The sequence below is a fragment of the Emys orbicularis genome, chromosome 1 (genome assembly GCF_028017835.1).
Source record: "Emys orbicularis isolate rEmyOrb1 chromosome 1, rEmyOrb1.hap1, whole genome shotgun sequence".
NCBI classification, from domain to species: domain Eukaryota; kingdom Metazoa; phylum Chordata; order Testudines; family Emydidae; genus Emys; species Emys orbicularis.
The window spans coordinates 90,820,807-90,847,929 of record NC_088683.1 but is presented as its reverse complement, the minus strand read 5'-3'; the positions used below and the strand labels follow the sequence as shown (position 1 = coordinate 90,847,929).

Sequence of the window (27,123 nt, the reverse complement as noted above, 5' to 3'; positions counted from 1 at the left end):
CAATTTTCCTATAGACCAGGCAGGTATTGTTAGATAACCCAGAATCTATTGGTTATTCCTCTACTGAGTTAAGACAACACAGAGTATCAGCAAAATCTTCTCATGTCAACTACCCACTGACACCACTGCTGAATTCCATGTTCATGCAGACACCTGTCACCATCCTGTGCAGTGGGTTCCCTCACCACAGCAACCACAAGACCAACTCCACTATGTTAAAACAGAGGGGAGAGGCATATGGACATCTCCATGCCACTACAATAGCTAAGCTAAAATAAAACAAGCAAATAAAAAAAAACACCAAGCCAAATAAAGTCTCAAGACAGCAAACAGCCTATGACAGACATCAGCAAAGAAAGAGCCAGGACAGCACATCACTCAGATAACACCACAAGACCGCCTACTTGTCAAGGTGATGCAGTCCAGCCCCTGAAGTGCTGCAATACTGCCATGCAGTCTGAAGAGATTTGCATGATTCACACCTTGATGTTTTGTGGCTGCCATGGTGTGAATTCTAGTGCATTTCACACTTCTGCAACACTTTATAGACTGGCACAGGCAAGCAGTCAATTTTTCAAATCTAGCTGCACATGTAAACAGACAATTTATCCATTTTGCAAGCAAAGTAGACACTTGAAAAATTGACCCTCCCATGTACAGTAACACAGCTGTGTTCCAAGAGGAAGGCAAAATTATTTTGGAGGTTTGATGATGCACTGTGCATATAGGCTTTGGTCTGCAGACTATTTTAGCTCAGGTAAAGACTTGAGACATGGCTATTGGACATATAACATGTTTTCAAGGAGGAGCAACAATGAGTTACAGCACTTGTAATAAGTAAGAGTGACTCCTTGAGTAAGCACAACACATATACCATGGAATTACAATGATCAGCAAAATATCACTTATCACAGGATTTAGGAATACATAGGTTGCCATACTGCATCAGACCATTAAGTCCAATACCCTGCTTTCATCAGTGCCAATTAGTCATGCTTCTGATTATGATGATTTCCTTCCCCTCATACTTTGTCATGCATCAAGTCAGTTGTACACTGGTTCTGAAAATGGTGGAGAAATTCCTTCTTGACCTGTGCAGCAGTCTTTTTTTCCCCATGAAGCATGAGATTTGATTACCCCATTATTATTTTAGTTTGCATAGCACTAAATATGATTCCTGATGACCAAGTTATCCAGCCCGATTTTAAAGAGTGCCATACTCTGTTACCTCATTCTTTGGAAATATGAGAATCAAAGTGAATTAACTTGGTCTTTTATTCAATAGGAAAAAGATTATACTTTTAAACTGCCTCCATATATGCTCCAGTTTATTTCTTTGTTCCAGAGAGAAGACTCCACTACTAACATCAGAGGCAGTTTCCCTTGTAGATTCTGTAAGGTAATCTGTCATTGCGGTAGCAGGAGACAACATTTACTGACAAGAACAAAGAGTTTCTAAAGTGAGACAGCTGATATTTCAAATAATAGCAACCTCGGGAAATCTGCAGGTGGCCTACGGGGCTAGGGACTAAGCTCTGCCCCAGAACGGAGAGTGGATGACCTACAGGCCAGGGAAAGGTATTGCAGTCCCTGAGAGAGATTTGTAGACAACTGGGATGGGGAGTATAGAAATAAGGATTGACTTAAGTGGTTTGTTTGTCACTGATTTATTTCAGTTGATGTAACAGGAAAAAACCTCAAGTTTGACAAATTTTAAAAATATATTCCTTGTTAATATCCTCAAAACCAGTAGCCTAGCCTCACCCCTTAGCTAGAATTAACCAACAAATCTAAAATACTCCATCTTCCTCAGACACCTACCCTCCTCAGATCACAATTGTCACTCCCAAAAGATCAAGAAAATAGATGAGCTCTGCAGCACACCCAACAAGGGCAGAAAGAAATAAGTTTCAAGGCTCAGGGACCCTTACAGAGAACACCCAGTCAGCAGCCTCCTATCCCTTCAAAACCAAGAGAGTTCTAGCTGGAGTACTTCTGCTGATCACAACTATGGCAGCATAGCATGGGGGGAGAGAGGCACTCTGTTGAACAGGCCACCCCCAAGCCATTTAAGGGTGCTGTAGGTCTAAACCACCTTAATCTTGCTCAAAAACCAATACACAACTGATGCTGCGCCTGAGCACTGGTGTCATACTTCCCAGTGAGACAATCCTTCTAACAAATGGCCCACTGCATTCTGCACTAGCTTTGGTTTCTTAATGGATGCAGACAGTTCATTCCACATTAATAACATATGATTTAAATGAAGCACCACAATTTCCTCCCAGCAGTAGGGACACAAATCAGCCTCCCAGTGGGGACAGCTCGGCTGGACCAGGCACCCATCAGCCACAATAAATCCTCTAATCAGGACTATGCAAATTCTTTAGTAAAGGCAAAGAAATTCTTCCATGATTTTTGCTCTGGTTATCTTCCCTCTGTGTCAGTTGTTGCAGGTCATCTGTAAACCAAGGTGATCTTTGAGGATGAAGCCAGCAAAGAGATTGCCTAAGATCAAAGGTTGAGATCAAAGGCTCATATAATAATAGTCTAGTACATCCAAGGGCCAATATTTTCCCTCAGTTCTGTTAAAGTACAAGGGTAGACCATCAAAACAGCTCCCTTGCCTCTCCAGAAAAGGTGTTCCCCAATCAGAACACGCAAAAGCAATGGTCAGTTCCTAACGTGAGCAAAATTTCCAGTTGCCCAGCCTTAATTCCAACACAAGCTCTACATTCAAGACTGAACTAGCGACCATTTGGCATAATCTCATGGTCAGGATGAAAATCATGAATAGACACAGAAGACTCATCATCCAAGTTTGTTAATGTCACTAAGCATTATCAGCTTCAGTATCAGTATCACCACCCTGGTGTTCAACTTCCTGAGCTCAGGAAGGGACTTTCAGCAAATCAGGAAAATCAATACACTCAAAGTATCCCCATTTTAATTCTGTGTCAGGATCTGCCTTCTAGATGGAATCCTGAGCAAAATTCTGGCCCCACTAAAGTCAACAGGAATTTTGCCATTTCTTTCAATGGGACCAGGATATCATGCCCTGTATTTGATCCCTTTTTGGTACGGGAGTCTCCCTGAAGTTCAGTCAGTATGCAAACAGCCCAGCCACCTCACCTCCGCACTCATCTTCCTTCAGTTCACAGTGGCCTAATACCTGGCTAGACTGGCTACATGAAAACCGGAACAACAGTATCATCCAGCTGGGTTTCTGTAATACACACCAAATTGGAGGCCTCATCCTTTGTCAATCATCCATGATTTAATATATTGTTAACCACAATCTTGCATTCACCAGCATGAACTGAAGAATAAGATTGTATTCATTTCACATTTGTAACATAAGCCAACACCCTAGCCTTCCAAGAGCTAACTACAGGAGAAATCAATGGAAAGCCTTCCTTCTGCCACATTCTTCATGCTGAAGAAAAAAGAAAAGAAAAAAAGCTGAATCTTGGCAGTGTCTCTCTCCTAGCCCCTTTCATGGGAGAGGTCACTGACTATAATTTTTTGAGAGGAGGAATGGCTGAGTTACTGGCCAAATTAAATGTGTGTTTATTCTTCTCTTCCCAGGAGCATAAAGAAACTGAAAGTGGGCACTGGAGGCTTACATTGTTTGGGAGTTAATAATGAAATTGGTTTGACAGAACTCCACACACCATGTCTCCCATCTGGTTTGGGGGTTCTAAGGTAAACAGATATGTATGGAGGGACACAATGTTCTTTTCTGGCGCAAAGAGGCAGATCTCTTTAGTTGGCCATGTGTACTGCTCCCAGTCTGCTACAACGGCAGACTTCTCTGGGCAGTTGTTGAGTATCTTTTCCCTGCCTCCAGATATCCTTAGAGAGAAGCGGCTCCAGGCTGGCAGATATTGCTTTACAGAATTCTGCGATAGAGGTAGTTGCCCAGTGACTTTTATCAGTTCAGTGGTTTGACTTTCTTTATCACTTTGGCATTGAACATGTAATTTTGTAATGGTTGAACTCCAAATCTGATATGGATTATGATTAGCGAATGATTGGTATGCTACATGGTAGATGCTCCTCTTTGAGGCATCTGTCTCTTTAGTAGGACAACATATAGCAAGAGTAATGGAAACCCCAATGTGGATAATTATATTTTGCCTAATAAAATGCCCACTTGTAGTTTCAGTTAGAGAAATTATTCTCTACATCCCCTCCTAAAATGGCCCAAACCTGTTGTATAGTTTTACTGACACAGACTAGTTGCTATGCTCCACCAGAGGTGACCACATTTTAGGAGTGGGTGCATAATGCCTGTGGATGCAAAACTTTCTGTGAGTTCCTATTATATACAGCTGGGTAGATCACTTTAATACTGTAAAGGTGCTGTGTAAAATCCAGATATTCTAGCAAGAGTGGTACAGATAGGAAATCAATAACTTTATTTACCTACATTTTGCCATTATATTTTTTTGAAAGGAATTAATCCTAAACAGACGCCCCCAATGTCTGAATTGGTGGATTGGCTTTAATGATTCACCCCTTAAGAACTTGGATGGAGAACATATTGGCGCACCTATCGTGTCAAAAACAGAAGCAATAGATTATAATGACTTTGATTTTGTTTGCATGATAATGCCAGACAGTGTAACGTTTTGATGAGCTGGCAGTAGTGACTGTGAATGACAGCTAATCAGGTGTCCTTACAGAGGGGCTTTAGTGTGCTGGGGGAGAAGCAGAGTGTGAGAGAATGCTGCTGCAGGCATAGGTTGTTTAAAACACAGCTGCTTCTGCAGCTGCTTTGAAAGGGGAGATATACACAGATGTTTGTTAAAATTGTAGTGTAACATAGTCTAACGTGCTCCATCATGTAAAAGCCGTTGACAACATAGCTAGTACTGTATCACTCAAGTAAGTAAAAAGGGAGTAAAGAATGAACCATTGAAAATAGAGTTACAGGAAAAAGCATATAGAGGTACATTTTATGTGTGGACGGTAACCCTTATAAATACAAGAATTTGCATTTTGTTGGACTGTAGTTAATAAAGTCCAAAGTTTAAGCACATGGGGAGCATTTGGTTTCATACAGACCAGCTCTAAATTGGTCATAAGATTTCAGTTCCTCTTGGTCATCCTGCCCAGATCATGGCCTCCTGCAGGAAAACTCAGACGAAGAGACAAACGGGAGAAAAATTCTGCAGTTCCCCTTGTGGAGTTTCTTTAGGATTAATTTGTCCAGGGCAGTGATACTCAGACTGAGGCTTGCGAGCTGCAAATGGCTTTTTAATGTGTCTTCTGTGGCTCTTTGCAGCACATGATATTAAAACACTGTTTGATTTAATTATTACCCAGTCTAAATTATTAACCAAGCAGGGTGCTTTTACTATGTTATTATCCAATAAAGTTATCAACTTTATATATGGCTCCTGAACCACTAGGGTCTGAGTATCACTGGTCCAGGGGGAAGGGTTTGTAATCCCCCCCCTCCCCCGCCCCACACACGGCAAAAGTCAGGAACCAAGAGGCGTAAGTGGAGGCACAAGACTATCCATCCTCTGTGAAATTCCAATGTTTTGACATTTGAGTTGAAATTCTGAAACTTTTCATGGAATAAATATTTTAGAAAAAAATTGATTTGGAAACATCAAAATGTTTCATTTTGGGTCAGTTTGACATTAATCCGCATTCAGCTGAGCTGCCTCATGGGAGCAGTAGTTCTGGCTCCCCATACTCCCATTCTCCCCTCTATGTGCTGGGCTCCCCAGATGAACTACAGCTCCCATGATGCAGTGCAGATCTCCCCTCTGGCTTTGCTGCTGCATGAGAGCTCAGGTGAATGGAGATTTACATCAGAGTGATCTGAAACTAAACGTTTCAATTCAAATCAACTCAAAACAAAAATGTTTTTGTTTCTAAGGGTATGTCTACACTACAGGATTAATCCGAATTTATATAATTCGAATTTAGGAAACCGATTTTATAAATTCGAATGTATTCGGCCACACTAGGCACCATTAATTCGGTGGTGTGCGTCCAAGCTACCGTAGTAGCATCGATTTCCAGAGCGTTGCATTGTGGGTAGCCAATAACATTGAATTGCCAATAACTTCGAATTGCGGCCACACTAACCTTAATTCGGATTAACAATACCAATTTTGACGCTACTCCTCTCGTCGAGGAGGAGTACAGAAATCGAATTAAAGGGCTCTTTAATTCGAATTAAATGGCTTCGTTGTGTGGACGGGTCAAGCGTTAATTCGAATTAAAGCAGCTAAATCCGAATTAAAGTCGTAGTGTAGACCAGGCCTAATTCCATGATGAAAAAAATAGGCAAAAATCAATATTTTTGATGGGATATTCCTAATCAGCACTAGCACAAGGTCACCTGAATGGAGTACCTGTGGGGCCCCTTACCATTCTCCAGTTTTCTGACAGCTTCTGGCTGCAGCAGCTCCTGGAACCCCCTTTAAACTGACAGGGGGCTCCTAGCATAGATGTCATTCAGGCTCTCAGGCTGCATTTATTCCTTACTGGACGTCCTGCAGCTAGGTGGTGGGGAAACAACGATGTTGCTCCAAGCTCCTGTTCCTCCTCATACCGACCCTTGTCCATACAGGCCCACAAAGTGCCCTCTGCAGGTCTAGGGATAGCGCATGTGTGTTGGGGGGTGGGAGAGGGAAGGGGATGGAGAGAGATTTTTGCTGAAAAGGGAGCTGATTGCCCACCACAGCTTGCTTGACATGGTAGCTGGGTGTTAGTTTCTCTTGGGAGCTAGAGGTAAGGAACCAAGAAGATTCCTGTGCTGTGCGCTTGCTCCAGAGAGGAACTGAGCACCTATTTCCTGCAATAACGGCTAATCATATTCTGTTCATTTTTCTACAGAGTTACCTGTTTTTATGCATTTCAGGCCTTCCAGCATTTTATTATTTTGGGGTGGGGGTTGTTTGCTTGCATGATTAAGACAAAGACAAAGTGCCAGGCCAAATTCTGCTCAGTTCAATCTCCACTGACTTCTGTGGAGTGGTACTGGAACAACAGAGTACAGAATTTGGCCCACCTTGTTTCTGAAGTTTTTGGATATCGCTTCAAGCAACTGTAGTGACAAGCTGGGTTTCCCCAACTGTGCAATGGTGCTAATAGTTATGTCCTTTTCCATAATTTGTAAGCTTTTCCCCCTATGTAGCAAGGAATCTATCTTTCTATATCTATAGAAAGCACTTCCCACACTTTTATATTGTTTATAAATATATAATGATACAGATTGGAACAAAAGCCTTTACAGATCTTAGTTTTAAGTCACAGGATTCTATCGTTACTACATTAAAGCATCATATATTTCCATTAAGATAGAAACTGGACGAATACTGTAAATTGAGGTGATGTTTCTAGACCTTTAGAAAGCATCTGACCTGGTAGACTGCCACCTATTATTATTACTATAGCTTAGGGACTTGATGATCGTAAGTGCTTTAGCAATTATCCTACAGACTATGAGAGACAAGTTGGGTGAGATCATATCTCATATTGGACCCAACTTCTGTTGGTGAGAGACAAACTTTCCCCAAAAGCTTATCCCTTCCCCCAACAGAAGTTGGTCCAGTACGAGATATTATCTCATTCACCTCTCTCATAGCCTGGGACCAACACAACTACAATAACACTGCATAAGACAGGCTATGATGGTTCAGAGTAGAAAATCAAGTCCTTTGTTTATATGGAGAACATTACTACTGTTCACAACATCCTCTCTGATTATAGGTTCAGTAACATCTGTCTATAGTGGAAGTGGCAGAGAATCAACAACTGGTGAAAAAGTACAAAAAAATCCAGGTTAATTTTAATATTTCAAAAGTGATTCAAATGAATACAAGAAGTTATTTAAATTTTAAATAGGAAAAGATAAACGTACCATTTTGCAATAGAAAAACAAGATTCCAAAGCCAAATTGTTCTGGCTTTTGGTGTAAAGCTGGATCAAGAATTTCAATGTAATAACTATACTAATTATTTTATAAAAGTACTTCAAGGGGTTTTTTTTTGTATAGCAACAGACTTTGCTTAAGGTTTGATGTATGATGCAATCCGTCTATTTTGCCCCTTCTGAATAGCACAAAATGAAGAGATCATACAGGAGAATCTGGGCCTACTTATGTTATAGACCGTTTCTGTTCTCAGTGATACAGATGCAAAACTGGGAAAACTCCAGCGAAGGCAGGCTTATTCTGGATTTATGCTGATATAATTAGGGTTGCCACCTGTCTAGGTCTTCCCAGGATCATCTCCTTTTTGATGATGTCCTGGGAAATCTGTAAGGGTGCTCAGTACACACTGCCAGCTGTCCAGTTTTATGGGATCTGGGTTATCCCAGATATCCCTGTTTTTGGTCCCTCAGCGGTGGCAATCCTAGATGTAACTGAGTTCAAAATCTGGTCAATTATATGCATAATATAAAAACACACAATTGATATAATAAATGTGACCTAAACAAAGTTGATTTATAATCTCTTTAAATAGATAAACCAATACTGTTTCATTTTGAAAAGTATTTGTCTTCAGCTTTCCCAAAAGAATTAAGACACCATTTCGTACATTTAAGTTAGTGACAGTAATTGAGCCATCACAAAATACCAGTGGGGGGGGGGGAGGGAGTGCTTTTTCAGAACTCATCAGATAGAACAACCTTCATGTGATTTCAGAAATAGCTAAGATTATCACGTTTTAGAACTTAGTGAAAAATCCAATGTACATGTGGGTGTTCACTGCAGAAATGAGTCTTATAAAATACTGGTTGGATAACGGTGATGATACATTAACATTATAAGCTGGGTGAAACCTTGTTATGGGTTGAATTAAAATTGATAGGTATGAAGGGACCATTCAATTAGCATAACTAAAGTTAAGCCCCCATGTAGGACAAAGGTGTTTTTGCTGGTGGGTTTGTGTGGTATGAGAGGTGGGGCTGGGCAGAATACACAAAACAGAGAGAGAGGCAGAGGCAAAAGGAAGAAAGCCAAGCATCAGCCTGCAAGCACAGTGTTTGGAAAGAGCTAGAGAGCTTCTGGGGCTGTTGGCTAAAGAGGCTTGGGGCTGTAAGATAAGAAACTGCTCCTTTTGTTTGTGGGTCCTCCTGCATTTGGAGAAGCAGAACTTTGTACATTCCTTGTAAACAAACAGGATTTGTCTGTTTTATGCAAAAAAACAACCTCCCCCTAAGCATCAGGCGCCATCAATTTCTATTTCCAACAGGAACATCCTTATGGCCCATTCTTTGACTAGTTGATCAGGTTGAAAAGGGGCAACAGTAATAGTGTGTTGGTGTAATTGTTTATTTTCCACTCTCAAATCCAAAGTCTGGAATCTAGACAGACCAGAGAATTTAGCCCATTTCCCCTTACTCTAATTTACCTAAAAGTGACAGTAGGATTGATTATACTTTGGTTGTGCTTCTTTCTTCTTACATTGTCAGTACACTTGTTAAAGCATGCACAGTCTTCCATTTTCTTTACCTACCATGTAAGATCAAAAACTCACCTGTATTTGATAAATGTGGTGATTTTTATGAATGAAAGATCAGTGTAGTTGTCATTTTACTTTATACAATGTCATGAACTGCTTGTAGACAAATAAGGAATAGACAAATAGGGATGAGGAGTGTGACCTAACAGACATCCTCCGGGCCATCAGTGATTTTATAAAATGTCACATCAGAATAACCTTAATCAGATTCCAGACTGTCTTTCCAAATGGATTCTAGCATTACAGGCAATTAAACAGAATACATTTATACCATAGCTTATCATTAAGGCTACGGAATCTGTGACTTCCAGAGACTTCCGTGACTTCAGCCTGTGGTGCCTGGGAGCTGCAGGGTCCCTCTGACGCCCTCAGTGGCTGGGAACTTTAGGGTACCCCCACCGCCTCCGCCGGAGCTCTGAGTCGCCACAGGCAGCGGGGGAGAGAGGGCTCCCGCAGCTCCCAGCCGCCACGGGTAGTGGGGGCCTGGGAGATCTGAGCCGCCGCTGGTAGCAGGGGTGCCCCGCTGCTTCGGGCAGCCACCATGGGCAGACAGGGACCAGGTAGCTAGCTCCTAGCCACAGGCAGTGGGGGGGGGGAGCAGTTCCCCATTTTGTCATGCATATTTTTAGTAAAAGTCTCGGATAGGTCACGTGCGTCCGTGAATTTTTCTTTATTGCTCATGACCTGTCAGTGACATTTACTAAAAATATGCATGACAAAATCTTAGCCTTACTTATCATTGCCATCATTATCCAAACACACTAATTCACACTAAACTTAAAAAGTGCGCTCCTGAATTGAGGCTTATGTGCAGTTTTCCATTGTACGGGTACTTCCCTATATTTACTATTGGAAGAACCCTGAATGTTACCTACGAGGTTCTGTAACTGCAAATACTGAACACTCAGGCCATGTCTACACTACTAAATTGTCAACCTAATTTATGTCGGCATACAGCCACCGCAGTTAAATTGCTTGCGTGCGCACACTTGCTCCTTGTGTCAGTGGTGCATGTCCTCACCAGGAGCACTTCTATTGATTGTATTATCAGTGTGGGGCATTGGGATGGCTCCTGAAAGCCAGTATCAATGTAAGCAATGCAGTGTCTACACTGACACTGTGTTGACCTAATTACATCAACCGTGACTCTACACCACTTGGAAAAATGGTGTTACTAATATCGGCATAGAGAGGCACTGATATTGGCAGGAGTCAAATTTAGGTGAAGACACTTCCACAGCTAAGTCGATGCAAGGCAGCCTATGTCACCTAACCCTGTAGTGTAAACCAGGCCTCAGTTGTGTCTTTACAGCACAGCTTTGTGTTTGTAGTAGTGAAGAACTGCATTGCCCCAGGGATATAACTGGGAATCATTCTGCTTCCCAGAGCTCCCCAGTATGCAAGGGGAACACGCTTTCTACTACACTGCTTTACTGGGTGCAGCATACTCCCCGCATGCACCACTCACACTCCAGAGGCTGATGCAGGCAGGGAAGGTGTGTTCAGGGCCAAGGCCCTGCCTTCTTTGGGCACACAGTGCTCCCAGGGCAGTACAGAAAGCAGTCCTTGCACTTCCCTCATTCTAGGAAAAATAACTGTGCCTGATTCCCACAATGGGGAGAAAGGCTCGTGTATCCTCTTCTTTTGCATAAGGGCTAAAAATAATCTGGCCCTTGGTGTCTTAGAAACCTGACATGTATGTGTGTAGCTGAGAGACAATAAGATCCACTATATTGTTCTTCATGCATCACCAACATAAAGGAATCTCAATTGTGATCCCAGAAACCCTATTTTTTGGCACAAAGAATGAATCAGAGGACAGCGGTTTTGGTCATACTAGTACTATTCTTTTATCAACTGTCATGTTGATTTTTTATGTATTTCTTGTGTGTTTATTCTCTGGCCAGCAGGAGTGCTAGGAATTTTTTCTTGGCTCTGATTTGTAATTACAATTATTTATTTTATATCCGTTCTTTCCTCATTCAAAAAAAAAAAAAAAAAAAAACTCACAACTTTTCCTAAGAAAGGACACAGCTTAATTTTGAGACCAGACTAACCTGCGGGGCTTGCAGTTGGAAAATAAGTCTTCGTATTTCTCATAAATGGAGCAAACTTGATATGGAGATTAGTGGCACAATATAAAGAACCCAGGTGTATTACTGTCAGAGTCCCTTCCTAATCATAACTACATGTCTAAAGAATGCAGGGCTATTTTGTTCAGTCTTTTGAAAGGCCATCTTCAAGAAGCTTTTTCTCAGACTATATGAAACACATTATTGTGTCTGACATGTAAGTTTTTGGTCTAAATGGATAAGCCTGGGCCTCTTTCAGGCAAGAACTATATTGCAAAGAAGACACGTTTATAAAACCTGCAGTAGAGGAAGACAATGATTGAGGGCACGTCTTCACTACCCGCCGGATTGGCGGGTAGCAATCGGTCTACTGGGGAGCGACTTATCGCGTCTAGTGAAGATGCGATAAAATCGATCCCTGATCGCTCTGCCGTCGACTCCGGAAATCCACCGTGGCAAGAGGCGGCAGCGGAGTCGACGGCAGCGGTCGACTTGCCGCCGTCCTCACAGCCAGGTAAGTCGACCTATTCACGTAGCTGAAGTTGCGTATCTTAGGTCGACCCCCCGCTGTAGTGTAGACCTAGCCTGAGTGTTCCAGCCCTGCCCTATGTCTACTTGAATAATATACCAGCTTTGTAAATAACACAGTTCATTACTTGCTTAGAAACATTACAAATGTAATATCTATTTGTGACACTCTGCACTCCATATTCATCATAGTGGTATGATTATGATGTCATTATGACATAATTATGATGCATCTTGTACAAAATGTGTCATGTGAGGTGTCATTGGAAAAGTTATGATTTGCTGAATATGATTATCCTATTTGTATCACATACTTGTTAACTCCTTCAAAGAATTCTAGTAGATTAATGTGGCATGATTTCCCTTTACAAAAACCATGTTGACTCTTCTCCAAAAAATTATGTTCATCTATGTGTCTGACAATTTTGTTCTTTACTATAGTTTCAACCAGTTTGCCCGGTACTGAAGTCAGGCTTACCGGTCTATAATTGCCAGGATCACCTCTGGAGCCCTTTTTAAAAATTGGCGTCACATTAGCTATCCTCCAGTCATTTGATACAGACGCTGATTTAAATGATACGTTACAGACTACAGTTAGTAGTTCTGTACCTTCACATTTGAGTTCCTTCAGAACTCTTGGGTGAATACCATCTGGTCCTGGTGACTTATTACTTTTTAGTTAATCAATTTGTTCCAAAACCTCTTCTCATGACACATCAATCTGGGGCAGTTCCTCAGATCTGTCACCTAAAAAGAATGGCTCAGGTTTGGGAATCTCCCTCACATCCTCAGCCGTGAAGACCCATGCAAAGTATTCATTTAGTTTCTCCGCAATGGCCTTATTGTCCTTGAGTGCTCCTTTAGCATCTTGATCGTCCAGTGGCCCCACTGGTTGTTTAGCAGGTTGTACTTTAAAAAATTTTGGTATTACTTATTGAGTCTTTGACTAGCTATTCTTCAAATCCTTTTTTGGCCTTCCTAATTCCTAATGATATTTTTACACTTCACTTATAAAGGAGTTTATGCTCCTTCCTATTTTCCTCACTAGGATTTAACTTCCATTTTTTAAAAGATGCCTTTTTGCCTCTCACTGCTTCTTTTACTTTGTTGTTTAGCCACGGTGGCACTTTTTTGGTTCTCTTACTATGTTTTTTAATTTGGGGGTATACATTTAAATTGAGCTTCTACTATGGTGCCATTAAAAAGCTTCCATGCAGCTTGCAGGGATTTCACTTTTGGCACTGTACCTTTTAATATCTGTTTAACTAACTTCCTCATTTTGTTTAGTTCCCCTTTCTGAAATTAAATGCTACAGTGTTGGGCTGCTGTGGTGTTTTCCCCACCACAGGGATGTTACATTTAATTATATTATGGTCACTATTACCAAGTGGTCCAGCTATATTCACCTCTTGGACCAGATCCTGTGCTCCACTTAGGACTAAATCAAGAATTGTCTCTCCTCTTGTAGGTTCCAGGATTAGCTGCTCTAAGAAGCAGTCATTTAAGGTGTCAAGAAACTTTATCTCTGCATCCCGTCCTGAGGTGACATGTACCCAGTCAATATGGGGATAGTTGAAATCCCCCATTATTATTGAGTTTTTTATTTTTATAGCCTCTCTAATCTCCCTGAGCATTTCACAGTCACTATGACCATCCTGGTCAGGTGGTTGGTAATATATCCCTACTGCTATATTCTTATTATTAGAGCATGGAATTACTATCCATAGAGATTCTATGGTACAGTTTGGTTCATTTAAGATTTTTACTTCATTTGATTCTACACTTTCTTTCACATATAGTGCCACTCCCCCCAGCGTGACCTGTTCTGTCCGTTCGATATATTTTGTACCCTGGTATTACTGCATCCCATTGATTATCCTCATTCCACCAAGTTTCTGTGATGCCTGTTATATCAATATCCTCATTTAATACGAGGCACTCTAGTTCACCCATCTTATTATTTAGACTTCTAGCATTTGTATTTAAGCACTTTAAAAACTTGTCACTTTTTAGCTGTCTGCCATTACATGATTACATTACATTTTTCATTTGATGTTTCTCATCAGATCCTACCAGTATTTTATCATCTTCCATCCTCTACTCCTTACTAGAACATAGAGAATCTCCATTAATAGATCCTCCCCCAAGGGATGTTTCAGTCCAAACCACGTGCTCCTCCGCACCTGTCAGCTTCCCCCAGCCCTTTGTTTAAAAACTGCTCTATGACCTTTTTAATTTTAAGTGCCCTTTAATTTTAATTATTATACTATGTAACTAAGTGCATCAGTGAAAGAAGGGTCATCTCACAGCACAAAATAGGAGACTGATCACTGGTAAAGAAACATCTGCCTTTGAAGAGATAAAGGTTTTAAAATATAGGTCTCCCAGGGGAGGAAAGACTGATGTTGCATTCACAGTCAAACTCTTTTGAAGCCATAACCTAAGAAATATGATCATACCTCTTCTTTTGATTTCAGTTCTTCTCACTGGCTATTCTTCACAATGGCCCAGTCATATCCAACATTTTCTTTTGCTATTGTAGTATTATTTATTTATTCCTATGCTGGTAATGCTTGGAGGCCCCAGTCAGGATCAGTGCCAAGCACCGTACAAAACCACAAAGATAGGCATGGTCCCTGCCCCAAACAGCTTACAATCTAAAAAGCACAAGAGAGAGCCCGTTTACAAGCACCATCTTTTATTACTAGGTTTCCTGAAAATTAATTGTTCACAAATTGTTCTCCTAATCATTAGTGAGAATTGTTTTTGAGATTAATACAGCACAGGAATTTTTAAAGAACTAGACCCCTCCCCCTCACACAGTAATAGTAGCTGTGAACTAAACAACAACAATATAGATAGATATTGGAATGGGCTGGATGACTGAGTGCCCTGGCAACAGATCTGGAGCTTTCCACCTCAAAATGGCTAGTGACTAGAAGTAATCACAGTCTCTGCCCGTTCCTAGTTGACAGGCATCCAGATTGCAACTGACATTAACTGCTCCTCTTGCCGGCAGTGAATAAGGAATGAATGGGCTGGGAGTCTGAACTCTCTTTATCCATAGAGGTAATGTTGTCTTTCCAGCTCAGAGTTGGTACATATTGGCAGGGTGGTGCATAAAACATGCACTGTTCTGTATCTTTACTGTAGATAAAGAGAAGATTTCAGTCTCCAAAGCTTTCACTTCAGCTTCTTTCAGGAAGACTTAGCTCCCTGATGATATAACATTTTTATTTGTGAAATTATTTGTCAAGGTAATGTGCAAGTTAGTTTCAGAAATGGGGTAGAAAGAAATGTTCAAGTTTCTATACCACGTCTCCTCACCACAAACAGAGAGAAAATCTGGATATACCCTGCACAAATGTACTTACAAAAATATGGCTCTAGTACAGTTGGGTAAATGTAAAAGTATTTCTGTGAATACTAATTTGAATGTTGAGATGAATTAGCTTCAGCTGTGCCCCTTGTACAAGTTGCTCCCTGGGACTATTTGAGTGATTGGGTTTTACCAGCAGAAACATCAATAAAAAAAACAAATTTTGAATTCATAGATGCTTGACTTTGCACCAGAAGCACTCCTCCCAACAGTAACAAAAATATCATTGGTTTTCGAACAATCATCTCTAAGCAACACAGCTTGAATACTGAATATTCATAATACAATTTGAATAATCAATAAATCTGAGGATATCACAACCTGTCTATGGATATTCTGTGAACAGAAAAAGAGGTGAGGTTTGTTGAATACATTGTAAACTGTGAAATACTTGCTCAGCTCTGAATTCCATCAAGATGGTCACAGCTAAAGAGACTTTGAAATTGAGCTGATAAAGTACAGTCCCTTTTTTTATTTTAGTTTCTGACTCCCACAGTTGCAAAAATTGCACATTTTCAGAGCCTCCAAAATCAATGGTTCTACTATATAATACCACTATATTCCCACCCCTGCTTTTTATTTCATACCCTGTGTGTAGCGGGGTGGACACCCGGTCCTGCCCTGAGGGGTTGGAAAAGCCCTGCAGACGGCTGGGGCTGGGCAAGGTAAAACCCTGGCTGATTGGGGGAAGTTGCTGCAGCTGGGCCACACCCTAATCAGAGCCCAGATGGCCGGTATAAAGAGGCTGGGAGCCAGAAGCCCAACAGTCTCTCTCTGCCTTCAGAGAAAGAAGGGCCTGGCTGCAGGGAGCTAGACAGGGTACCTATAGTGGAGCAGGGCTGGGGAGCTCCAGCCTGGATAGCCCTAGGCTGCGGCCTGGTAATAGGCCAAGGGGGTACTGGGGGTTGCAGAGGGCAGCCCAGGGCTAGTCCAAGGCAGCAGGTCCAAACCCCCCTTGTCAGTGATGAGTGGCCTATACTGCAGTCTGCCCCAGGGAGTGGGGGCTAGTTGGTGACTGGCAGTGGCCTAGTGCTGAGGCAAGGTGGGGATAGTGGGTGGGGGTTCCCCAGGGAGGGGAGACCCAGATCTGTGGGGTCCTGCCAGGGCACAGCACCCCAAGCAAGGGGCACTGGGGTCCTGGGAGGGACACGGGGCCCAGAAGTAGAGAGCAAGGCAGATCACCGGCCCGCAGAGGGTGCTCCAGAGGCTGGGTCAAGCTAATTCCCTGAGAGACCAGCAGGAGGTGCCGCAGGGGTGAGTCTGGATGTCTACACTGTGATTATTTAAACTAATAAAAGTGAACCATTTCACTGAACCATACAAATCAAAAACAGCTTCCAAAATAAAATAAAATAAAAAACAGGAAGAGCATGGCAAATGCAACATGCATCTCTTTTCAGCTTCTCTAACATGTGGCTTCTACAGTTTGTGATATATGGCAAGAATTTTACCCAAAAAAATCCTGTGAATTCTAACAAGCATGCTAGACCTCTATCTGAATGCAAGGAACTAGTGATTTCAGTAAGTGTTTCATTGTATTTGAATATAAAGCTTATTTAAATATTATCATAGGCCTGGAAGGGACCTCGAGAGGTCATCTAGTCCAGTCCCCTGCACTCTTGGCAGGATTAAGTATTATCTAGACCATCCCCTGACTGGTGTTTGTCTAACATGCTCTTAAAAATCTCCAGTGATGGAGATTCCTCAACTTCCTTTGGCAATTTATTCCAGTGCTTAACTATCCTGACAGGAAGTTTTTTCCTAATGTCCAACCTAAACCAACCTTGTTGCAATTTAAGCCCATTGCTTCTTGTCCTCTCCTCAGAGGTTAATGAGAACAATTTGCCTTCCTCCTCCTTGTAGCAAACTTTTATGTACCTGAAAACATTGTCATCCCTCAGTTTTTTTTCTTTGCAAGACTAAACAAACCCATTTTTTTCAATCTTCCCTCAGAGGTCATGTTTTCTAGACCGTTAATCATTTTTTTGCTCTTCTCTGGACTTTCTCCAATTTGACCACATCTTTCCTAAAATGTGGCACCTAGAACTGGACACAATACTCCAGTTGAGACCGTATCAGCGTGGAGTAGAGCGGAAGAATTACTTACTTACAACACTCCTGCTAATACATTCCAGAATGATGTTTGGTTTTTTTGCAACAGTATTAACTGTTGATACATATTTAGCTTATGATCTACTATGACCCCCAGACCCCTTTCTGCAGTACTCCTTCCTGGGCAGTCATTTCCTATTTCGTATGTATGCAACTGATTGTTCCTTCCTAAGTGGAGTACTTTGCATTTGTCCTTATTTAATTTCACCCTATTTACTTCAGACCATTTCTCCAGTTTGTCCAGATCATTCTGAATTTATACATGGGTGTACCCATACTACCTATTTGGAATATCAAATAAATTCCAATTCACAATTTACTTTTCTTTGGGTTTGTGAGGGTTTTCTTATTTTTAAATAATGAATAGGACACTAAGCAAAAAGTGTACAGAACATTCTTAGAATCTGTTGGACTAAGGGCTTCTTACCTATTTACTGGTCTCTTTTGTAGATATCCTCAATAAAATAAGTTTTCAACAGGCAAATACAGTACCTATAGAATATGTCACATTAACAGATTGGAAAGTCCTATTTATTCCTTGACAAAACAAGGGTACAGCATGACCAACAGCAATGTGAGCTTTTCCTTTTGCCGAACAATTGCCTTAACCCTGACTTAGAGGGACGACTATGGAATACAAAGACAATTTAGTTTCTAGGCCTGTTCCAGCCCATGACCCTTCTGCTGAGACAGCCAAATGGGTACTGCTTAGCACCACTGGGAAAAGTTTTCTGCATGTAATATGGATACGGCAACTAGAAACCAGACTGAGACAATCAGCTCTTTTAACAAATTACTTTTCTTTGCTAGAAAAACTAGCTGACTTTCCATCTCATGGCAGACAGGTCAGCCACTCCTGCAGTCCCGTCATTACCTCGGAACAATTCATCATCCAACAACTTTCATCTTTGGCACACTAATTTCCCAGACCGGACTCCATTTATGCTACATAAGGGAGTCCTATTGCATATTAGTCTGAATTCCAGAGGAGACTGAATAATAGAATAGGAGCAATGAAATGTGAATACAGATCCTTGTATGTGAACCTGCAGAAGCTCCCCTGACTGCAACTTCTGTGCTTTTGCTGCCCAAAGATAGGATAACTCAAACAGCATAATTTAGAATGTTTCAGAACTTTGAAGTGTGTGTTCCAGGAGAAAGGGAGAGAAATTTCTTTCAAATGCTGTGTCTTTCAAAGGATCTCTTATAGGTCTTGATGTTTTACAAAATGTTTAGAGATACAACATCTGATTCAGGAAAAAGAACAAGCCTGAACAAAAACTAAAGTCTGGATAACTTTTCTATCTCCCATACTTCCCCACTCTCTCATTTTCAAGTGCCTCTGCACTTTTGAATTCCACCCAGGAGTGTAAATGGAAATGCAGTAACACTAAAAGAAATACTGTGCTTGTCGTCCTTTTGGACTGACCAAACCCCACTCCCCAAGAAATACTGAAAATCTCACAAAGAAAATATTTCCAGTTCTGTTTTGTGAATGCGCATAATTACAGTAATGTTGGATCCATTTCCACAACTGAATCTCAAGATTCATCCATTGCTAAAAATAACTTTTGATAATCTGTTTCCCAGCAATATTTTCTGATATTAATATAAAAATGAGGTAACTCCAATTTTGATCAGAAGAATTAACATCTAGTGAAACATCCACAGTTCAATATCTCTGTCATAAGGTCCTCACATTTTTCTAAATCTGTTTTGTCCATCTCCTATAGTTGATTTAAGTAGAGTACGAACTGATGAGTTCATCAATATTATTTCTTAAAAATACAATGACTTCTTGATCCTTGCTCATTATATTGCTCTCAAAACAGCACCTTGAAGAAATCTTCTGAGCAAAATTCACCACTGTGAGGAGACCCCAGTACAAGGTTTATATGCGACTTAAATCCCTGTCTCTATTTTGAGGGCTTGCATGGAACTGAAGTGGTGCATGTGTCTTGCATTGACTCTCTGCATAAAGGTGAATTTCACCTTACATTTGTACAAAATCTCCAAACCGTTACTTCAGCACATTTGTGCAGGGGGCCAGCACAAGGCATATGTACCACTTCATTTCCATTTAAGCCCTCTACACAGGGATAGGCACTTAAGTAAGAATGAGAGCAAGACAATGAAGAAGCATCAGAAAGTCATCTGATTTCCAGTTCCCCAAATAATCTGTTATTTAAGCATTGCTCTTTTTCTTTAGATTCATATCACACACTAAAAAAACTAAACAAAAAAAAAACCCCTTGCAACTAGCAACACCTAAAAATAGAGACTGAAGAAGCGCACAGCTGATGACTAACATAATGCTAGAGCCGTAGGGAAAGTTCACTGTTCTTTAAAAGGTTCTATATTCCACTTGATAGTTGAAAGGAAATGAGTGTTAAATAATGGAACTATAATTCAAAGTAGATTAGTAATAATAATGTTTAGAACTTACTTAGTATTTTGTATAAGTATCAAAACCCTTTACAAAGGTGCATAAGCATTATTGTCCTTATTTTGCATATGGAGAAACAGAAGCACAGCATGATTTGCCCAAGATCACATAGAAAACTAACGGCAATGTTGGGAAGAGAACCCTGAGGGCAGATCTGTAATTTTGGCAATTTATGCCAGCTGAGGATCTGCCCCCCTGTGTTTTGACTCATAAGTCAATGCCTTATCAACCACAACACAACACTTCCCATGACTGAGAAGTACTTTACCACAGACTATGGATGGTGGTTTGGTTCTGCTAGAAATCAGAACCCCCAACCCATCCCAGATCCAGTGTAGGAATGAACATTTAGATCAATATGAATGCTCATATTATGATCTAGGGGAAAGGGCACCACCTTTTCAGCCTTTGTTTCCTTTTCTAGACAGAAAGTTTGCTTCTTGACCTCACATGAAGGCATGCAGTGACATCAGAAGTCATGACTAAGTTTGCATATAGTACTTGGTGGTAGGGCTATTCCATTGCTGTTGCTCTTTCCCTCTGTGCTCAGTCTGTACAGAACTACTCTCTGGGTTTGTCTACACATCTCAATTGCCCCAGTTTAAATAAAGGTGTGATTTTTGTACCAATTTAAATTGGAGCAACATGACTTCCCTCCTTTAGTTAAATGAATAAAACTTTTTGTGAAGCCGCCTGAAAACAACATGGTGAAGAGCTGTGGAAGCTAAGCTGAAAAACCTGGGGCACAGCTGGGGAACCACTGAAAGACTTGCCAGAAACAGACAGGAGTGGAGGAGCTTCGTCACTGCCCTAAACGTCAGAGGCATAATAGGAACATGATGATGATGATGAAGTCTCTCAGTATTAACACATGGAGAAAGCAAGTACAGCAGAAAAGCCAACTAACAGTGAACCCAACAATGGTCCCCAGTGTCACATCATGTCTCCACAAGTGAGCAAGAAGAAGCAGAAGCAGAATGTGAGAAGAGGAGGCGTCAAGGATAGCCACATAGAGGGAAAGGAAATTTTATACAGAGAACATCTCAGCTGGTAGAAATGTAATTTTTAACTATATGAAAGAAGTTATTGGGGAGAGTTTAGGTTTATGGGCAATTACTAAAATAGCGGATTCATTGCCACACTCCTCAGCAAGACTGCCTCTCTATTTCTTATTCAGCACTGAGTTGAAAAATTGCTGGTAGGTCAATAGTTGTTGTAGTAACTCTATTAAGCCTCACACTGGAGAAAGGGCTTTTTACAAAGCAAGGCATACTACAGAAAACTTCCTGCTATATTGCCACTTCAGTGGTGTGGTCAACACATAGAGCAATAGTATAAGCGATCTATCATGGTCTCGGGTGGGTGGGCGGGGGGGTGTCAAACCTAGTGGCCAGGGCCAGAGTCAAGATCCAGAAGTCTGAGCCAAGGGTCAGGATGGAGTTAGGAACCAGGCAGAGGAGCAGGACTGGAACAAGCCTAGGAAGATGGCATAATCACAGCTGCAGGCATAAGTGTTGAGCAGCCAGTGGCCAAGTGCTACTGTTGTGCTTAAGAACAGTCCTGGCAATGCTGCTCAGCCAATCAGGTGATCTGGCCAATTAGGGGTTTCAGCTGTCCTTAGCTAGCTGATCCCAGGCCCAGCTGCAGGCCCTCATTCCTGACACCATCCAATTGCAGCTGCAGTACTATCCACTAGTAAATAAAATTGTGTGTATGGGGACGGGATGGGACAACCTAAAAAATAAGTGCTGTCTGATAAGGCAGCCACTGGATGACATATAGAAATTTATCATTGTCTTCACTACAACTTAGGTTACTTTCAGTCTTAGTCAAAATAAATAAGTGAAAATAATTATTGATAAATCATTAAATGGTACCATTCTGGGCAGGAAGCAAAATGACAAAGATAAGCATCTTTGTGTCTAGAAAACAATAGCAGGACACTGTCAGAGGAAGAAAACCAAATTCCTTTTTGATCTAGCACTTTATAAAAGAGAGTCTGATTTTTACCTCAGCTCTGATTTCTATGATTAATGAAAGTCAGAACCACTGTTTCAAGTTTTCATAGCCCTATTCTAGATTTCCAGTTTAATCAGAATCTCCATGTTCTGAATATTTGTTACTTGAGCAAGAGAAAATTGAGGCTGAATATAAAGTAAACTTCCCTAATGGTGACATCTATATGACTGGGTGAATATTACCTCTGAGGGGAGCAAGAAACTCAACTGCTTGAAGCAACAGAGAGTCCTGTGGCACCTTTAAGACTAACAGATGTATTGGAGCATAAGCTTTCGTGGGTGAATACCCGCTTCGTCAGACGTATTCACCCACGAAAGCTTATGCTCCAATACATCTGTTAGTCTTAAAGGTGCCACAGGACTCTCTGTTGCTTTTTACAGATCCAGACTAATATGGCTACCACTCTAATACTTTTAAATAGCTTGAGCTATTTAAAATTAGACTGAAGAAATTATTCAAGAATATAATGTAGGCAACAGCCCTGCAATGGCAGGGGGATGACCTGAGAACAAAATACTTTAAAGTCCTATTTTTTGATAACTTCTATGATTCTCTTATTAATAAGAGTGAGAACCTTTTCAATTCACCATCACCACCCCATTTCTGACCTATGTCTTTTTAAAAAAATAAACAGTGTTTAAGTAGGTATTTATAGAACTAAAGACAGCAACATTTAATTTGTCATTCAATATGAATTAATAAAATATGCTTTAAATTTATATGAATCTTCTCTCTCAGGAGGGAATATTTATTACAGAAGATATCCCAGCTCAATATTTCTTAGAATTAAGTTGCATGTATGTGGGATTTTTGTTATTTAACTTAGAAAGGGAAACAAATTTTGATTTCTGATATAGAATCACATTTAAGGCCCTAAATCACAATGTTGTTTTACTGCAATACCGAATGAGGTATGATATTTTAAGATATCTATGCTAAGAGACGTAATTACAAAACAATTTACTAATATTCGCCCATTGACTGCAGTGGGAATTAATTTCAAATGAAGTTTAGGGCAAATAGGATCAGGTCTCACAATTGGTTTGTCCCACACAGGCTGCTAATTCTTTTATAAAAACAACATATACACCATAAATAAGAGATGAACTAACCCTACATGATTTTATAGGAAGCTAACGTCTGCAGAAAAATGTCATCCAAAAACCATTCTGACACCTACTAATGGCTCCAATTTGGGAAAGCATGTGGGGACATGTTTAAATCCATCCCATTAGGAATACTTTCCTAAATCAGTGTCAATATTTGTTTATTTTGTTCTGTATGTATTATTTAGTATTAAACCATAAACCATATTCATGACTGAATAAATAATCTACATCTCTACAAAAATGAATATTGTTACTATAACATGCTGTACATGTTCATGATAATTATGTAAACATTTGTATTTCACAAAACATGATTTAACATTTTTAAAATGCTGTCAGTTGACATTATACTGCAGGTGGAGGTCATGAAGTTCTGTCTATACCAATAGCAACTAATGTGCTTCAAAGGAGAAAAAAAAAAAAAGCTAAAAATAAAAGGATTAAGAAATGGACAAAGTAATTGGCATAAGCAAAATATGTGATGGTGTGGGTTACTATAACATTTTAATTAGCACATGTTTAGTAAGATATGCATAACTTGTGCTGTTGTGAATAATATCGTAATCCAAAATTCAAGTCAATACAAATTGTATAGCAACTGACAACACATATTTTGTATATAACTCCACTGTAATTTTTAAAATAATTAATGTACTGCATTTACTAAATAATCTGCAAGATCGTGTAAATACAGCATGCAAAGATTTGCAATGGAACTCTCTTATTTCCTATATAAATCCCTAGTCATTGAGATAACAGATCCCATTTATTTACGTGGGGGCAGTGATGACCTTTTTAAATGCAGCAAAACTGAAAGTCCAGTGAGATCCTGCACCGTGTAAGCCACAAAATCCAACCACATTATTTCGCAGCTCTAATCTTAAATTCATTCAGATCTGAAGTTTCATTTGCATTGCAAAAGTATGTTTAAACATGGCATCTCCACATGTATTCCTTTGGAATAAGAAAACAAATACTTTAGAAGTAGCTCTGGAAATTTTGCTTAACAATGAGTGTATTCAAGTTGTCCTCTAGGATTTTATGGTGCCTAGGAGACTCTGTCCTCTTAAAAAAAGGTTAATTTTACTATACAGTTAATCCATACTAAAATTACTCCTTCAGTCCTAGAGATTTTTCCAATCTAGCACAGGAATCAAACCATAGTCTGCACTCTGATTTATGACATGCTGTGATCATCAAATCAAGAAATCAGATTGTTGAGTTACACAGTGATGCATACATAATTCAGAGGGTTGAATCCAGCCCACTGTTTATTAAGTTAATCAAATATAAAATGCACCAGTATTCTATAAAAAAAAGTTCAAAGCACTGTAAGTGGCAGTGATTGGACATTACTGTGGAATATTGTAATTGTTGGGTTTTTTTGTTGTTTTTTAAAAGGACACTTGATTTGTTAGTTCCAATTCCCCATACATCAGCCAGCTGTCCTAACTCTTGCTTTGTCTGAAAGAACTCACAACTGTTGTGAACAAGCATACCAAAAATAGACAGAATGACCATCAATCTATTGACCCTTGGATCAATCTATTGATTTCCATGCAAGCATGAGCTGATATTATGAATACAAAGATTCATAGCATATGCCAGTCTGTAAACCAAACTGAAAAGTGTTGTCAAGTGGTATTTGTTACCTGCATGATGGATTTTTGTTTTTCCATTAGTAACTGCAGGTATATTAGATCCAGAAGATGAGGCTTCCATTTTTATTGACCTTCTGACTTGTGGGAGTGAAGAATGCCTAACCACAGGCAGACGCTGTGATAGCGGATGGCTTCCTGCACTTCTCCTCTGATAGATTTGCACACGCTTTTCAGCCCCATGAATAGATAAACTTGTACCTGATGGGAATGGGAAATAGCACTGTTAGATGCAGGAGACCAGCTCAGAATCACTAAAATATATCAATCGGCACAGTTTAAAATGGAGCAGTAACAGCCCTCTTGAGAAAAGTACAAAGGCATGAATTTTGTATTAAAATGAAAAATGTTAACCTCTTTACACTTGCTGTGCAGGTGACGTCAGGGCCAGCACAATAACGGGTATTTAAATTAATACATAGTCCAATGTGTTACTGCCCTGCAGGAGGAATTAACTGGAGTTACTACAAAAGGGGGACACACCTCATGAAGGGCACTAACAATCAGTTAACCATCACTGAGTTTATTTAATAACACTCCACTCCTGATGAGAATTGCAAATATCTAAATATTTTTCTTATAAAATAAATTCATTCACAGGTCTTGTCAAATTTCATCAGCAATAAAAAAAAAAGGGGGGGGTCGTGTGAGCCACTGACTATTTTTTGAGGAATTTTTTTTTATTTTTATGGAAAAGAGTAATGACACAACAGACACAAGCTTGAATCTGCAAAATGATTCTGCTTTTTCACACAAAACCTTGATACTATCTTGATTTTTTTCTGGTGTTCACTGCAAGTTATTTAGCCCAACTCTTCTCCCCAAATCCTACAGATCTGATGTAATTCACAAGTGCACAGAAAGTGCTGTTCATGGTAAAAATCACCACAACTGCCCCAACAGAAAAAAAGACAGCTTGAATTTCCAATACCTACAATGCACTGTACATTCCTAGGGAAAGATGCCACTTTATAGGTGTAAAGCCTGATTCTGATCTCGTATCATGTTTATACTGGTGTAACTGTGCTGATTTCAGCTGAATTACTCATGATTTATGCTTGTGTAAGGGAGATCAGGATCAAACCCTTAGATCAGGTATCTATTGGGCAACAAAAGTGAGTAATGAAAATACTGCTCCATGTTTAAGGAAAACTAAAACTTGGGGGGTAAGCCTTGCTCCCTTCATCACACTAACATTTCTATTGATTATATTGTAGGACAGCTTGTGAGAGAAAGATGAAGATGATTTGGGGCATCTCTTGTATTAGAAGTTGCTCATGACAGGGGTCCCTGAAGAGGGATGGAGAAGGGGGTTGGGAGGGAGGGAGAGAACAGAATTGGAGAGAATATCCCAATTCTATCATGCACAGGACCCAGTGATCTGAAGTTATCTGGGCCCACACATGACAGAAGGGGAATAGACGATTCAAGAAACGGAGAAGGTTCCGAGATCTGGTCTGGTGCGTCGCCCCCGGGCGCACCCTCCAAAGGTATGCTTAGGACCAGAGGACTGCCTCGCTGAACCATGGCCTTGGTTGGAAGGGGGCTGAGGTGGCTTTCGCCTATTGTTCCTGTCCTGCTTCCTGCTGTAATCCTGCCTGGATTGTGCAAAGTAGAAGCGCAGAAGAGGCTGAGGTTTAAATTTTTTTCTCTGTGTGGCTGGTGTATGTAGCCCCAGGAACTTCAGTGGTGCCAAAATGTCCACCATAGGATCCGTTGCCTCAGTCACCTCCTCCACCTGAAGACCCAGGTTCTGGGCCACACTCCTCAGTAGCTCCTGGTGAACTCTGTTGTCCATAGGAGTCGGTGCTGTTGATGTCCCCGCTACCACTTCATATGGAGAAGACGAAGATGATGCCCAGGCCGGGACTGAGCCCCCCAGTCCCTCCGGCTCATGGGGGCCACCCTATGCCGATACCTCGTACTCGGCGCTGGGGGTGGCACTGGCCCCGATCTCAATGTTGGCTTTGGTGCCAGCTTTGGTGCCACGATGTGGTTCCTGAGCCACGGAAGATGGTGGGAGAGCCTGTCCTTCTGAGGTGACTGACAGCGACCTTCTTGAGTATGACCCCTGGGTCTGATGGTACGCCCATGGGGTCCAAAAGGGCCATTGCGCAGGCATCTGTCACTGAGCTGGCCAAGGCATCATGGGGACAGTCTGCCCCACCTCCTGTCTTGAACGGTGCCGCTCCGACCAGAGCCGGCATCATTTAGAGGTGTACAACTCCGCGTCCAAGTCTGACTATGGCAACTCCAAGGGGTGGGGCGGTGTCAGACAATGTGAGGCAGACAATGATTATTGAATG

General features: G+C 40.8%; 1 protein-coding gene across 1 annotated transcript in view; it reads right to left on the bottom strand.

The window, feature by feature from the left end:
• The window catches only part of ANO4 (anoctamin 4), a 189,506-nt gene extending 164,610 nt beyond the window's left edge, over positions 1-24,896 (bottom strand). The window contains exon 1 of the mRNA XM_065408353.1: positions 24,812-24,896. Within this exon, the coding sequence (XP_065264425.1) occupies positions 24,812-24,881 (70 nt within the window). The 5' untranslated portion in view covers positions 24,882-24,896. The remainder of the gene's footprint in view (positions 1-24,811) is intronic.
• Positions 24,897-27,123: the final 2,227 nt, after the last annotated feature.